This window comes from Osmerus mordax, chromosome 7 (genome assembly GCF_038355195.1).
Source record: "Osmerus mordax isolate fOsmMor3 chromosome 7, fOsmMor3.pri, whole genome shotgun sequence".
NCBI classification, from domain to species: Eukaryota; Metazoa; Chordata; class Actinopteri; order Osmeriformes; family Osmeridae; genus Osmerus; species Osmerus mordax.
The window spans coordinates 11810682-11823797 of record NC_090056.1 but is presented as its reverse complement, the minus strand read 5'-3'; the positions used below and the strand labels follow the sequence as shown (position 1 = coordinate 11823797).

Genomic DNA, 13116 nt, shown 5'->3' with positions numbered 1-13116 from the left:
GACATTTTCATTCCATTATGACATCATACATTTTTTTGGGTGCCAACAACAATTCATTAACAAAAACTTTTAGTGAAATAATACTTTCAGGATAAAAAAGTGTAAACCTCACAAAATATAAAACGGACACATCCAAAACTAAAATTATAAAGTGTAGTCATGCATTTGTTTATTTGGGCTGCATACCATTCATTTTTACATCCGATTTCTTTTTATCTTACACATAAAATACATTTAGATATTTCTGAATTAATGATATCTACTGTACATATTTATTAGTATGGGATGTATGAGTTTATTGGATATCAGGGTCTTCCCAGAGAAGTGATTGTACAGGATCAATATCAGGTTAAAAAGAAAATTAATTGTGTTTGTGTTTGAGTGCACAGGTGTGTATGCGTACTTGAGTTTTTTTTTTGCTTAACTGGAGCAGTGGCTAAATGTACCTGGTTAACAATTGACCTAAATCCTCAATCAAAACCCCAACTACATCTAAATGACATGTGTCTGATGTCACAAGCTGCCAAAGAAGCTGCTGCCATTTAATGACAAACCAACTATGTTATCTGATGAAGATTTGCTTCCTAACAAACCCATATTGCTCCATATGTTAACTTGTCATAGTCTGAGCAGAGTTTATATGACCCCTTCTGACATCAGTCATGTCCTGCATTGATAGACTGGGTGTTCAGTAGGCTCTGTGATGGTTCTTCATGATAAGGTAGCTGTAGTTCTGATCTGTTCTACTGTCCAGGGGTTGGACTTATGTGAGGCCTGTTTAAGGCCCCTGAGGGGACCCTTGTGACGGCCCGGGTTGGGTTCCACATGGAGCCCAGGCCCCAGCGCTGGGTGGACGGCTGGGTTCTCCACTTCCTGACTGGTCGAGCTCGGCACTGTCACAGTCCGAGTCATCACACAGCACCCGACTCTTGAGTCACAAAGAGAGTAAGAAAAGAAATAAGCCACTTTGCAAATGGAGCAATGTTTTTACAATGCTTTTAGTGATAACCGTCCAATTAAATTCGAGGACATCACATAACAGGAGGAGATAACAGACAGACAATCCTGGAGCTAGAGTGAATAGGGTAGTCTAGTACCTCATTAGGATTCTGTCCTGCGTCCAGCTGAGCCTTGGCTTGGCGCAGGCCTCCCTCTCTTTCTGACAGGCCGTCAGAAGCCTGCGCCGGGTCAGTGTTGTCTGCCGGGATCTCTGACCCCTGAGACAGGAGGTCATCGCTGCGGTCGTCTAGGCGGTCGTCTGTGTTGGTGCTGACCACGTCAGGCGTTCCACTGTGGGAGTGGTCAGTAGTGTGGCCCTCCTCGCCATCTGAGACAGACAGGTTCTCAGAGCTGAAAGTAGACACCGACTGGCACTTGATGATGCTGGTCGGACGTCTTTGGACAAAGAACAAGACATTTTGTTTTACGTTGTTTGTTTCAATTTCAAAATGCACGTTATTTACCTGCTGCAGATTATATAAGATCCAAAAAATCACTTAAAGCTAACTTAAGCAAATTGTTTAGAATCAATGGTTAATTTTATGAACCATTAAGAAAACCTGTTAACGAAAAAGTCCTTGTATTTTATTGCTGAAGGACAGCAACTTCCTCACCGTCTCCGTGGCAACTCCACCTCACTGTCAACTTCCCCCTCCTCCTCTTCTGATGACACCCCCCGCCTCTGTAGGTACAGATGAGCAACCAATGAAACACAAGCTATAAAAAGGGTGCATTGTGAATGTGTACTGGCTGATTTACGTGCTACGTACCTGTTTCCGTGTGATAGCTGCCCTGTAGAGTATGGCTGAAGGGGTGAGGTGTTGACTCCCAATGCCTCCTGATGCTCCTCGGGGCAACCTCACAGCCCCTGCTCCGTCATCTTTGTCTTCTCCATCGTGGGGCAGGCGTGGTGAACCCAGAACAGACCCCCTGCCTGCCGCAGCCCCCCTCCCACAAGGTGAGTCAGGGCTGCTGGAGAAGGGGAATGAGGCTGCATCCTCACTGGGCGTATTACTGCGCGGCGGGGTCTCTGTGAAGTCATCCAGACCGGCTGCCCCACCCTCAGATCCCAGACCTGCGGAAGCACTGAGGCTGCCGCCCCTCTCCAACCCCCCCACGGTAATGTCCCCCTTCCTTTGGCCGTCCGCCTCCAGAGTGCTGGAGATGAGGTCCGGGCTGGAAGAGGAGAGGTGTCTTGTCTGCTGCTCGTGGCTCAGGCCCCGCAGAGCTGCACTGGGATCCAGGAGTTGTGTAGAGGGCCCTATAGAAGAGCTGTTGGCCTGAGTGGATGTGTCTCCATTTGGGGAGGACTGGGTGGCCTTCAGCCCTGCTAGGTCCCCGCTGCTGCCCTTGCCAGGTTTGCGGTGGCGGGTCTTCACCCTGCGAGAGCGGCTTGGGGATGTAGAGGCCCTGTTAGGGCCGGAAGGGATGGTGACCTGCGTTACAGAGGAGTCCATCTTGGGGATGATCATCTCAGACTTGAGGATGTCTGGCCTGTGAGATTGAAATAAAAAAGTGAAATAGTCAAGATCACAAACATCTTGCTACCTTCAGCTTGATATTATCCATATTTTCCCTAACTCTGGGTGTGACCTCTTACCTCTTTCCAGAGGGCAGTTTCTGTGGAACATTTCGCTTCTTAATGAGCTTGTCCATGGAATTGGAAGAGCTGCTCTGTCTTGAGCTGTGGTGCTTGAACAGTCCTGGATACTTCTTATCCAAAGACTGCTCCCTCCTACATAGTAATTAGTAGATCGTTTTCATTGGACTTTACCTTATGTTTATTGTTATTTTCTCATAAACATTCAAATCAAACTCTATCGGCATTAGACATTTGTTAGAAACGTGGAGTGCTTTGCCTCAGCCATACCTCTGCAGCTCTCTCTCTTTGAGCTCCAGCTGCAGCATGACTGCATTCAGTTCCATGTAGAGGTTGTTGGCCCTCTCCAGCTTCCGCTCATAGTGCTCACGGATGTCCAGAGCATGCCTGAAAAAACAAAAATAACACATCAGGTTTTCGCATGAGGGGAGTCATGTTGTTTGAAAGAAATGCACTCTGGGCACTTTTACATCTCAAACAGTGCAGTTAAAAGAAGCATGCTGAAAAAAGCAGGGGAAATTATAACAAAGATCTCATAACCCAGTTTCTTTTAACAATATAATAAACAGTTTGGGGCTAGGGCTACGTTTGGGTCAGAACTGTGGCTCATGGTTACAGCATGTCATCAGCCCCAGAAACACAGTAACCGCCAGTACATGTGATAACAGGATGGCATATTGTGGTTGTTTATTATTCTAGGCAGGAACAGTAACCATGGTGAGCTGCCCTACATACCTGAGTTCTTCCCGGCGGCGGTTGATCAGTTCCTCATCCAGTCGGTGCAGACAGGTGCCCTCAGACTTAATCTTCTCAAAGTGCTGCTTCACCTCCTCCCGCCACTCAGCCTGAGGAATACACAGTGCACATACGTACATACTGTTCGTGTGCACGTGTGTGTGAATTTGTCCACATATTTATGACTCCTGCACTACACTAGATTTCATGAGATCTACTGCCCAGTACCTGAGACTTGAAGTAAGTCTCTTGAGGGGTTGAGAGTACATCAGCCGATGCTATATCCAGGTGAAGGAGGATCTGACGGAAGGAGGGTCTATTTCTGGGTTTACAGTTCCTGAAAAGCCAAGAATATCTTTTCAGAGCGACACCTTTGTACATTTACGATCTGTCGGAAAAATCTATATGGGTCCACAAGGACCAATTCCATCTAATGAATGTTTAAGTGGAGACAAATTGTTTCCCTTGCAATCATTGTACCCCATCCTTTCTCTCTACTCACCAACACTGCCTCAGGAGGATCTTGAAGCCGTCAGGGCAGCTCTCAGGTATAGGCAACTGGAGGCTGTTGTTGCCCACACCCCAGATGATAGCAGAGGAATCCACATCTTTGTAGGGGACCTCTCCTGTCAACATCTCCCACAACACCACCCCAAACGACCTACAGAACACATCAACACATCATCCGTTATAGTAGTATTAACAGTTGTGACTTTAGCCAGGAAGGTGCTTTTTATGTGCTGATAAAGATTTAAGATTTAACAGTATCTCTCACCAGATGTCCACCTTCTCTGAGACCGGCTCATTCCGTATGACCTCAGGGGCCATCCAAGCCACCGTACCGGCGAAGGACATCTTGGTGCTCTTGTCACTGAGCTCCTTGGAAGTTCCAAAGTCTGAGATCTTCACCAGATCATCATGAGTGATCAGCATGCTGACCATTTGCAGAGAGAAGGGAGACAAAAAACATCAACTAAATCCTCGAGCCTGTCATCAACATAAGTACACTCTGATCTCTTTGGGGATTTCAGGGAATTGGATTTATGTGATAGTATTGAACCTAATGTTCATGAGGGAAGGAACTCACTTAGGAGACTTGAGGTCTCGGTGAATTATTTTGTGGAGGTGCAGGTAGTTCATGCCCCCGGCGATGCCCATGGACCAATCCACCATGAGAGAGGGGGTGATCTTACGGCCAGCCCGCAGCACCTCATACAGCTGGCCCTGAGCACAGTACTCCATCAGAATACAGTAGCAGGGGGCCTGAGTGCAGATACCCCTGAAGGAATGAAAATAGAGAGAGATATAAGATGAGTGCAGTTCAAGTTCATGACAGTCTGATGGGTTAGGGCTAGAGGAAAGGAAAGAGTTAGCAATTTCTCACTTGAAAGTGATGATGTTGGGATGCTTAAGTTTGCGAAGGTGTTTTATCTCCGTCTCTTTGATGTCCCGCACTTTCTTCACGGCTACATCCTCTCCATGAAACTTTCCCAGGAATACAGCGCCCTGTGCACCACTGCCCACCCACTGCAGGTCAGATATCTCCTCAAATGGAACCTCCCAGGATTCTAAATGCATTGCAAAACCATCAACACAAGGACAGAGTATGTTAACAACAGCTGACGGGAGGACAGACGTCCAACAATCAAACCAGATGAAATGTTCTGTATCATATACATAGGGAGTCAGGTGGCTGAGCAGTTAGGGAATCGGGCTAGTAATCTGAAGGTTGCCAGTTCGATTCCCGGCCGTGTCAAATGACGTTGTGTCCTTGGGCAAGGCACTTCACCCTACTTGCCTCTGGGGGAATGTCCCTGTACTTACTGTAAGTTGCTCTGGATAAGAGCGTCTGCCAAATGACTAAATGTAAATATACAGTTCAGTAGTCTGTTGCTAGATTCGACATAGCACTGCATGTTGTATGTTGTAGTACAACATACAGAAGAAGGGAAACAGCTAATCTCTCCATCATCTGTGGGAGAAACACATGAATGAGGGAGTCTAGTCACTTGGAGAAGAGATAAGCCTGACAGAATGAGAGAGACTCGCAGATCAATTCTTCATGAGGTCCACTGAAGTCTTGTCCTCCCTTGGGGCCTACTGCTTTGGAGGCAGGCAGTGGTATGTGCCTCTCACTAACCAGCCGTGAATGCTGGCTGGGGCTATGGCTGTGAATGAAGCTCCAGCCCACGCCAGCAGTGCTATGCCATGCAGACACAGAGCAGGACAAAGTAGCAGTCACAAAGTGCTTCTTGATGAAAACAATAAGCATGGACCAACATCTCCTGCCCACTTGTATTAGATATAATGCATTTCCATGGTTACTGTCTTCCGTCAAATACTTTACACAGTGGTCGACTAGCATTTGGAAGTGGAAAATAATTCAGTATCTTCCACCCTACAAGGCTTCCTGCCTGTTTTGTACAAGGCTGGAATTTACAGTATAACCTTACATTGAGGAAACTATGAGTTGAATACAGTTACACGAAGGTCATACTCACTCCATGCACCTTCCTGATTATGCTTATGTTCAGTTGAGTAGGCTTTCCCAATCATCGTCCAGACTGGCTTCAGGCAGCCAAACAGTCCCTCTAGAAAACCTCCACTTCCTGACTGAAGTCGGATGTTGTCTGATTGGCTACGAACAGCCCCGGCCTCTGAGCTGAGGCCAGCCTCTGCCCCACCCCCACACTGGCAGGCCTCATGCTCATGCAGTTTGAGCACACTGTTGTCAAAGTGGGTGGGGGGGCCATCGCTGGGGGTGGGGCTGTTACCACAGGTGTGAGGGCATCCTCCTCCCCCTGCTGGGCTACTCTGTCCCCCTGTATCGATGGACAGCACATTGCGGAGGACACACTGGGTGGGGGTCAGGTCAGTTTCAGGGGTGCAGGCTGGGGTGTCTGCATCTAGCCTGCAATAAGGGGGCTCTGAGATGGGTGTGCTAAAGCCTGAAAGGGATGGGGAGGGGGCACGGGGCTCATGGATGCAGGTTCCACTCATCAGGGGGTTCCCCAACACAACAGTCCCAGAGGGATGGAAGTTGAGAGGGAGAGGGGAAGGCCTAGGTGAAGAGATAGAGATGTTAATGATTAGTAGTGTCAAAAAGTCTGGTTGTAATGTACCTACAATCAGACCTTAATGTTCTTACATGTTATTAACAAGGCTTATATCCTGAATTATATTTTGCTGCAACGCCGTTTACTTGGTTAATTCACAGTGTAACACCAAAGGCATAGAAACCTGCATAAAAGATTCACAGTGTAATATAATATTCAGTAGTATGACAACCATTTGAGAAAGTCTAAAACTGCACATAAATCTCACATAAATGTCGACACATATGATAAAGTGTCCAGTTGTATACAGTAGTAGTAAACTTGTGATTTAAAAAGAAAAGAGGCATGTTTTTTTACATTCTGGTATTTTTACTATGCACAAGTGCAAATGTATACAACTCTTGCATGTCTTTTTATATTTAATTTATATAGGTTAGTTTGATTTCTTAATAATAGCCTTTTCTATTGACGCCCTAATGCTATTCTGTTTCAGCACTGAACAGCTCCGTAGTACCTCACAATGTTTTCCAAAGGACAGTTGGTGTGTAGGAATCATGCAGTGGACCATTTGCAATGGCTATGAATGATAGGCCATCAAACCAGCCTAATCAGCTGAGATGGAGAGCAGTTTTATGAATGAACTGAGGAAGGAGGTTACACTGGTACCATCTTTCATCCAATCTCATTCTTCTAGGAACATCATAGACAGATTACAAAGTGTATCCTATCTATGAAATATAGCATAGTCCCCTGTTTTTATGATGGTTGTATTGCTGGACTTTACTGTGATGTAGGCATGCAATTGTCCTTACTGATCACTCATTTAGTAGTAAATATGATGGAAATAAGCTAATCACATACGTAAACTTAAATGGAAAAATACTATGGGCTAAAATATTTAATGTTTTTGTGTTGTTGAATATGACACTATTGCATAACTAACCCCATTATGTACAGTATATATGCATTGGAGGTGAGGAGGGGGGGGGGTATATACCACGTACTGTACTCAATTCACATTGTACAGAAGACCTCTAGCCTATACTGCACCACTGCATGGGAACCGCTACGACTGTACGAATTGAAAGCGTGAAATGGAAAGAAGCTGGGCCTTTGGGAAATAGCAGTGCACACAAACGCAGAAAGATCAATCTTTAAATAACCGAGGATGTGATGATGACACTCACTAGCATCACAGTCGACGTGCATGAATTGAGCCCGAGCCCTACGAGTCCATGCCAAGTCAAACTGCCGCAGCGTCTGTCTGTAGATTTACTGGATATTGGCATCAACACAAATATTTCGTAATATATAACACAGTGCACTAATATGATTTATCCCATTAATCGACGATTATTTAAGCAAAAACGTAGAATTAACATGAATATTATTAAATAATGCAAGCAGCAAATGCAACACACCTGAACCTCAGAAAATACCTGGTTTCATATTTGCTCCATATTAATTGATAGTATGACATTCCCATACCTTTCTGTCTGTTTGATGTCGCGTATTCAAGTGAGGGGTGGGCTCAGCTTTCTACATGCAATAATAATGAACAATCGTCGTTTTTCCTCTTCGGACGGTATCTTGTTTTCCAGTGAAAGTCCCTACCCACGAGTTCACGTTATCAGAACGAATCCCAGCGGGCAAATTGTGTTATCAATAACCGGGGACCCATGGAACGTGAGGCGCGCAAGGGGTTGGGGGAGGGAGCTGTCTCCTTCCCAGTGCTGAATTGACGTCACGAAGTTGCGAGCAACCCACAAGGGGGCGCGAATATCGCCATCTATGAGAAATTCTCTGGCTTCTGTAATTCTTTCCATCTTCATTCTTTATCGTATCGTATCGTATCGTTGCATATTTTACACAAATGAAATTATACAATTATGTATTAATTCAAACTGTTATAATTATACAGGCCGTACCTCAAATAAAAGTACGGTAGAATATTTGGACAATGGAACAATGCTGATTCTCATGTGTATGACATGTATGAAGGCAATTAATGTATGACATTTTCCTTCCAATTAACAAACATGCAAATAGTAAATAGCGATGTATTTCAGTATGTCAGTGACCAGACAGTCAGTGACCAGACCTAATAAGCACAAAGTCAATATTACTGTGTGACAAACTATTGCACACACGGAGACCAAGCCCACCACTACCACCACTATCATCTGGATGGGGGACAAGTCCACAACTCGCCCATACAGTAGATGCGTTCATTATGAAGTCCCATTCAGAAGAGCCAGGTGTGAAGCAATGTTGTCGTGTGTCCAATAGATGGCATCAGACCGTATTGACTGAATTTGCGGAGTTGAAATTCTCCGTTCGGTTTGTTCCTTGCTGATGTTCGTAAAATTTGAGCACGGCGGGCAACTGGTACAGTGCGCAAGCTTCTCTTTAGAAAAGGCAAGTCTAAAATGTTTTAAATAAATGCAATTTATACAAACACACCACACTGTATCTGCATTATTACACTACGGTAGTGATACTATAGCTTTTTTAGTTCATTACCTAACTTGAATTAAATAACGTTAGCGAACTACTGTATACGTTTTGAAGCTGACGATAGCTAGCAGCTAACTAGCTAGCTCCTGTGCTAACTTTAGATTTTTAAATATTTATCATTTTAGTGCCTGGAATGTGTTCTTTGGCACTGTTCCCCCCTCCACTCCCTAGTGGACAGACCACCCTGTATGAATCCAACAATGAGCTTGTCGCGGGAACGACAAGTGACAGCCTTCAAAAACAGGTTCGTAGCTTGATATATTTTGAGTTATTTGTATCTAACTAACGTTAGTAGACATGATTAAAAACAAACGTTCAATAGCTTCCTAAACCACCCTTCGAGTGTGTGTGTGTTTGTGAGAGAGAGAGAGAGAGAGAGAGAGAGAGAGAGAGAGAGTGTGTGTGGAAGAGAGAATTAGACAGGTTTAAAAAAAAATCTTCTGTCTATCTTCACTGTAGGAGTCTGGTCCTTTGAGTCTTTACTTCCCGCGGGAGTCATTAAAGCCCCACAGTCGACCAGAGAGTAGCAGCAAGGCAGCCTTTCTGGACCACTGTGAAACACTGTGGATGAGAAGTGCATCAGCATGGTGAGCCAAACACATTTGACATTAGATGCTTTCATTGAATCTACCAATCACATTCATTTCTTAGGAATTACAATATTCACAGATATTTTACAAATATTACAATTTATAAGGCTACAGACAGCATTGCCTCACTCTCAACCTGTCTAGGAAACCTGAAATTGTATTGCCCATAACTCTGTAACATTATATAATCTCCATCCTTCCTACTAGATTGACAATGGCAGGTATTCCAGACAACACATAACGAGTAAGAAGAAGCCCGTTTATGACATTATGCAATTCCTGTGTTTCTGCCAGGCGTGATGCTGGGGTCTCTGGTGTCTTGGATGAAATTGTCAATTCTAGTGCTGATGAGGGTGAGTGAGCACATGGAGCTTTGCGTCAGTACAGTCCTATTCTCACTCAGGGGTTCACAGTGCTGGAGTTTCACTTACTCTTTAAGGTGTATGTGTGTGTGTGTGTGTGTCCAGTTCCCAAATGGCTGACGATGAGCTCTGGCTGTGTCCTGGCTTTGCTCCGCTGGGTCTCTTCATTCCATGGCTCTCTCTTTCCCCACCTCACGGTAAGTTGCCTATTGGCCTTGGTCTTGGTTCCGATTACATCACTGAGTAGCATATGCATGTATAGATATATTTTAAACGTGGAAATGTGATTCTCTTTTTCGGTCCATTCAGTTGAGCAGTGAAGATATGATCGCTGAGTTTTCCCAAGTGCTCGACTGGTGAGTGGCTCTTTACCAAGGCTTGATTCCGAATGAGAACTGTGGGAGCATATTGCCGTGGTGTCAGTGAGGTGAGAGATGGACTCTGGGGATGTGTTTATGTTTCCTCTTGCGCAGGTGTGACTGTGCGGTCCGGGGCTTTGCCTGGCACCCGCACACAGACAAGTTTGCTGTGGCTCTCTTGGACGACTCCATCAAGATCTACAACCCTAAAAGGTCTCACCATCACTACTCTGTATGGAGAAGGGCTGCTGGTGTACCCACGTTCACCATGACACACGAATCATCCTTTCAAGGCATTTGGGAGCAATGCTTCAAACGCCATGAACGGGTCTTGTCTGTCTGAGAATGAGGAGGCGTTGGGATGTTTCACCTTGTGATTCGATTGTGTTCTTCTCCCACCTCGAGCGTAGCGTGTCTCCTGTTTGTCTCTTAGTGCCACAGCTCCCACCCTGAAGCACCGTCTGCAGCGCAGTGTGGCTGCAGTGCAGTGGAAGCCTCTGTGTGCTTCTGCCCTGGCTGTCGCATGCCACAACTGCCTACTTGTCTGGCATGTGGACCCCAGCTCGCTATCCACCAGGTACACACATACTATGTTGCACCCATACAAGGATCTGGAGGATTACTGTGGTGCCATTTGTGCCATGTCTTATTTGACTTCCTGTTCGTCCCTGTCCTGGTTCCACCAATGCAGACCGTCCTCCGGCTGTGCTCAGGTCTTGTCTCATCCGGGACACTCGCCAGTGACCTCCATCGCATGGTCACCGAGTGGATCTCTCCTGGTGTCGGCCTCCCCCGTGGACACAGCCTTGATGGTACGGCCCACAATTCTCATCACTTGGCTTCGGATGAATTGGCACACTGCTGACATTGTTCTGCTGTGTTTATCTCTGTGGAGCGGATGGACTTAGCCTTTAATTACTCTCTCTCTCCCCCTCCCTCCCTCCCTCCCTCCCTCCCTCCCTCCCTCCCTCCCTCCCTCCCTCCCTCCCTCCCTCCCTCCCTCCCTCCCTCCCTCCCTCCCTCCCTCCCTCCCTCCCTCCCTCCCTCCCTCCCTCCCTCCCTCCCTCCCTCCCTCTCTCCCTCTCTCTCTCTCTCTCTCTCTCTCTCTCTCTCTCTCTCTCTCTCTCAGGTGTGGGATGTGGCAGCAGAGAGCTGTGTGCCTCTTCAGCGTGTTGGAGGGGGAGGGGTGACCTTCCTGTCCTGGTCTCCTGACGGCAGCCGTGTGCTGGCCTCTACCCCCTCTGCCCTCTTCAGGTTAGAGAGGAGCACTGCCAGGGGCCTGGAGACCACAGATGAGCACCAGGCTCACACGTTAGGAGGGCCACAAACGACTGTTGTGTGACCTGGTGTGTCTTTGCTGTGTTTCGCTCACTGCAGGGTGTGGGAGACCAGGATGTGGACCTGTGAGCGATGGCCGTGTCTGAAGGGACGCTGTCAGGTGAGACGTTGACTCGACCAGAGTGCTTGCTGGACTGTCCTTAATGAGACTGTGTTCCCTGGTGTTCCCTGATAACATGTGCCTTTCTACTGGTTAGTCGGGATGCTGGAGCCCCGATGGGAGTCGATTGCTCTTCACTGTGCAAGGAGAGACTGTTATCTATGCCCTGACCTTCACTGACACACCAGGTACAAACACACACACTAAACCAATCAAACAGCCTTTTAGTGTTCCGAGAACTGTATGTAGAAACACACAGTTTGTGGAGCCTTGTGTGAGTTGAGCTAATGTGATTGTCCACTAGGGGCACCGTTGAGGATGTCAGGAGGGCCGAAGGCAGCAGCCGTGGTGGCGGACCTGTCTGAGACCAGCTTCAGCACACCAGATGGAGATGTGGTGTAAGCACAGGACGGGGAACACTGAGAGCTACCCAGGCAGAATCATGCACAGAGTGATAGTCACACAGTAAGATCAACACACCGTTAAGTCTTTGTGTGTTTGTGTGTCGTACAGGGTAGGTGGAGAGGTCCAGTCCCTAGCGTGGGATCCCAGTGGAGAGAGACTAGCCGTGCTTCTCAAAGGTCCAAAACACTCTTGTCATTTAGCCTCTTTTAGCCATGTCACCTTCTCTCGTCCTGTCATTCTGTCTCAGCGACTCACTGTATTTGTTTCATCAGGTTGTCCCCAAGCAGGAGACCGCCCTGCCATGATAGCTGTTTTCAAGACCCGAACCAACCCCATCTTTGAGCTGCTGCCATGGTATGTCCTGGTGCACAGTGTATACACATTGAACACCATGGTGCTTACACATCAGACTTCATGAAGAGTGTGAGTGCTTGCTATGTGTGTATGAACCCTCCATGTGGATGTGTGCCAGTGGTTTTGTCCAGGGAGAGGAGGGGGCGGAGCCCAGGCTGATGCAGTTCCACCCCAACTTCCAGCATGGGGCCCTGCTCACTGTGGTGAGACTCACTGTTTCAGACACACTACACTGTATCACTGTCCACATGATTCACACTGTAAGCCCACTAACTTCAGATAAGAGAAAGAGGTTTTAATTCATTTGATTTGTAAAAAATTGATTGCACGATACTGATTCATCATTGTATAGTCTTGTGTAAGATGAGTTAAAGTGGGTTGAGGAAGCAGGTTTACCTCTACCTAAACACACACTGTTGAATCTGTCCGTCTCTCTCCTTCCTCTCCAGTGCTGGTCGAATGGTCGGATCACCCACGTTCCTTTCTACTTCATGAGTGCTGGAGCCCCCCAGCTTGGCCTTGGAGGCAGCCCCCCCCTCCCACAGCCCCAGTCCAGACCTGCAGACTACGCCAACCAGACTCTCTACACTGAGCTCATTTCCTGACCACATACACTCATGTTTCAGAAAAATACATTTGTATAAAGAATTTATTAAACTTTTTCTGATTGAAAATATTGTCCTGAATGAATTTTAGACAAG

The 13116-nt window shown here is 46.7% G+C and overlaps 2 protein-coding genes across 2 annotated transcripts; one reads left to right on the top strand and one right to left on the bottom strand.

The window, feature by feature from the left end:
* Window positions 1–778: 778 nt before the first annotated feature.
* map3k12 (mitogen-activated protein kinase kinase kinase 12) lies at window positions 779–7921 on the bottom strand. The gene is made up of 14 exons (XM_067239048.1): window positions 7879–7921; window positions 5845–6395; window positions 4719–4902; window positions 4422–4613; window positions 4110–4268; window positions 3837–3995; window positions 3563–3671; window positions 3335–3444; window positions 2870–2986; window positions 2600–2734; window positions 1770–2493; window positions 1614–1681; window positions 1098–1395; window positions 779–928 (listed from the first exon to the last, which is right to left on the bottom strand). Exons 2-14 carry the CDS (start codon window positions 6332–6334, stop codon window positions 779–781), a joined length of 2895 nt encoding a protein of 964 aa, XP_067095149.1. The 5' UTR covers window positions 6335–6395; window positions 7879–7921.
* Window positions 7922–8751: 830 nt separating this feature from the next.
* aaas (achalasia, adrenocortical insufficiency, alacrimia) lies at window positions 8752–13102 on the top strand. Its single transcript, XM_067239355.1, has 17 exons — window positions 8752–8808; window positions 9033–9151; window positions 9367–9494; window positions 9792–9850; window positions 9965–10056; window positions 10169–10215; window positions 10333–10431; window positions 10652–10795; window positions 10910–11030; window positions 11348–11472; window positions 11596–11656; window positions 11754–11844; window positions 11961–12054; window positions 12170–12237; window positions 12334–12415; window positions 12534–12618; window positions 12865–13102. The coding sequence occupies exons 2-17, from the start codon at window positions 9041–9043 to the stop codon at window positions 13018–13020; spliced, it is 1563 nt and encodes a 520-aa protein (XP_067095456.1). The 5' UTR covers window positions 8752–8808; window positions 9033–9040; the 3' UTR covers window positions 13021–13102.
* Window positions 13103–13116: the final 14 nt, after the last annotated feature.

Bases quoted from the DNA above. Each gene is read 5' to 3' on its own strand.
- map3k12 (XM_067239048.1), bottom strand. From the start codon at position 6,334: ATGAGTGGAACCTGCATCCATGAGCCCCGTGCCCCCTCCCCATCCCTT. The intron at 4,903-5,844 runs GTGCATGGAGTG...CAATGCATTTAG, and splicing joins ACATAAGCATAATCAGGAAG to AATCCTGGGAGGTTCCATTT. The intron at 2,987-3,334 runs GTATGTAGGGCA...TTGTTTTTTCAG, and splicing joins CGCCGCCGGGAAGAACTCAG to GCATGCTCTGGACATCCGTG.
- aaas (XM_067239355.1), top strand. From the start codon at position 9,041: ATGTGTTCTTTGGCACTGTTCCCCCCTCCACTCCCTAGTGGACAGACC. The intron at 10,796-10,909 runs GTACACACATAC...CCACCAATGCAG, and splicing joins CCCAGCTCGCTATCCACCAG to ACCGTCCTCCGGCTGTGCTC. The intron at 12,619-12,864 runs GTGAGACTCACT...CTTCCTCTCCAG, and splicing joins ATGGGGCCCTGCTCACTGTG to TGCTGGTCGAATGGTCGGAT.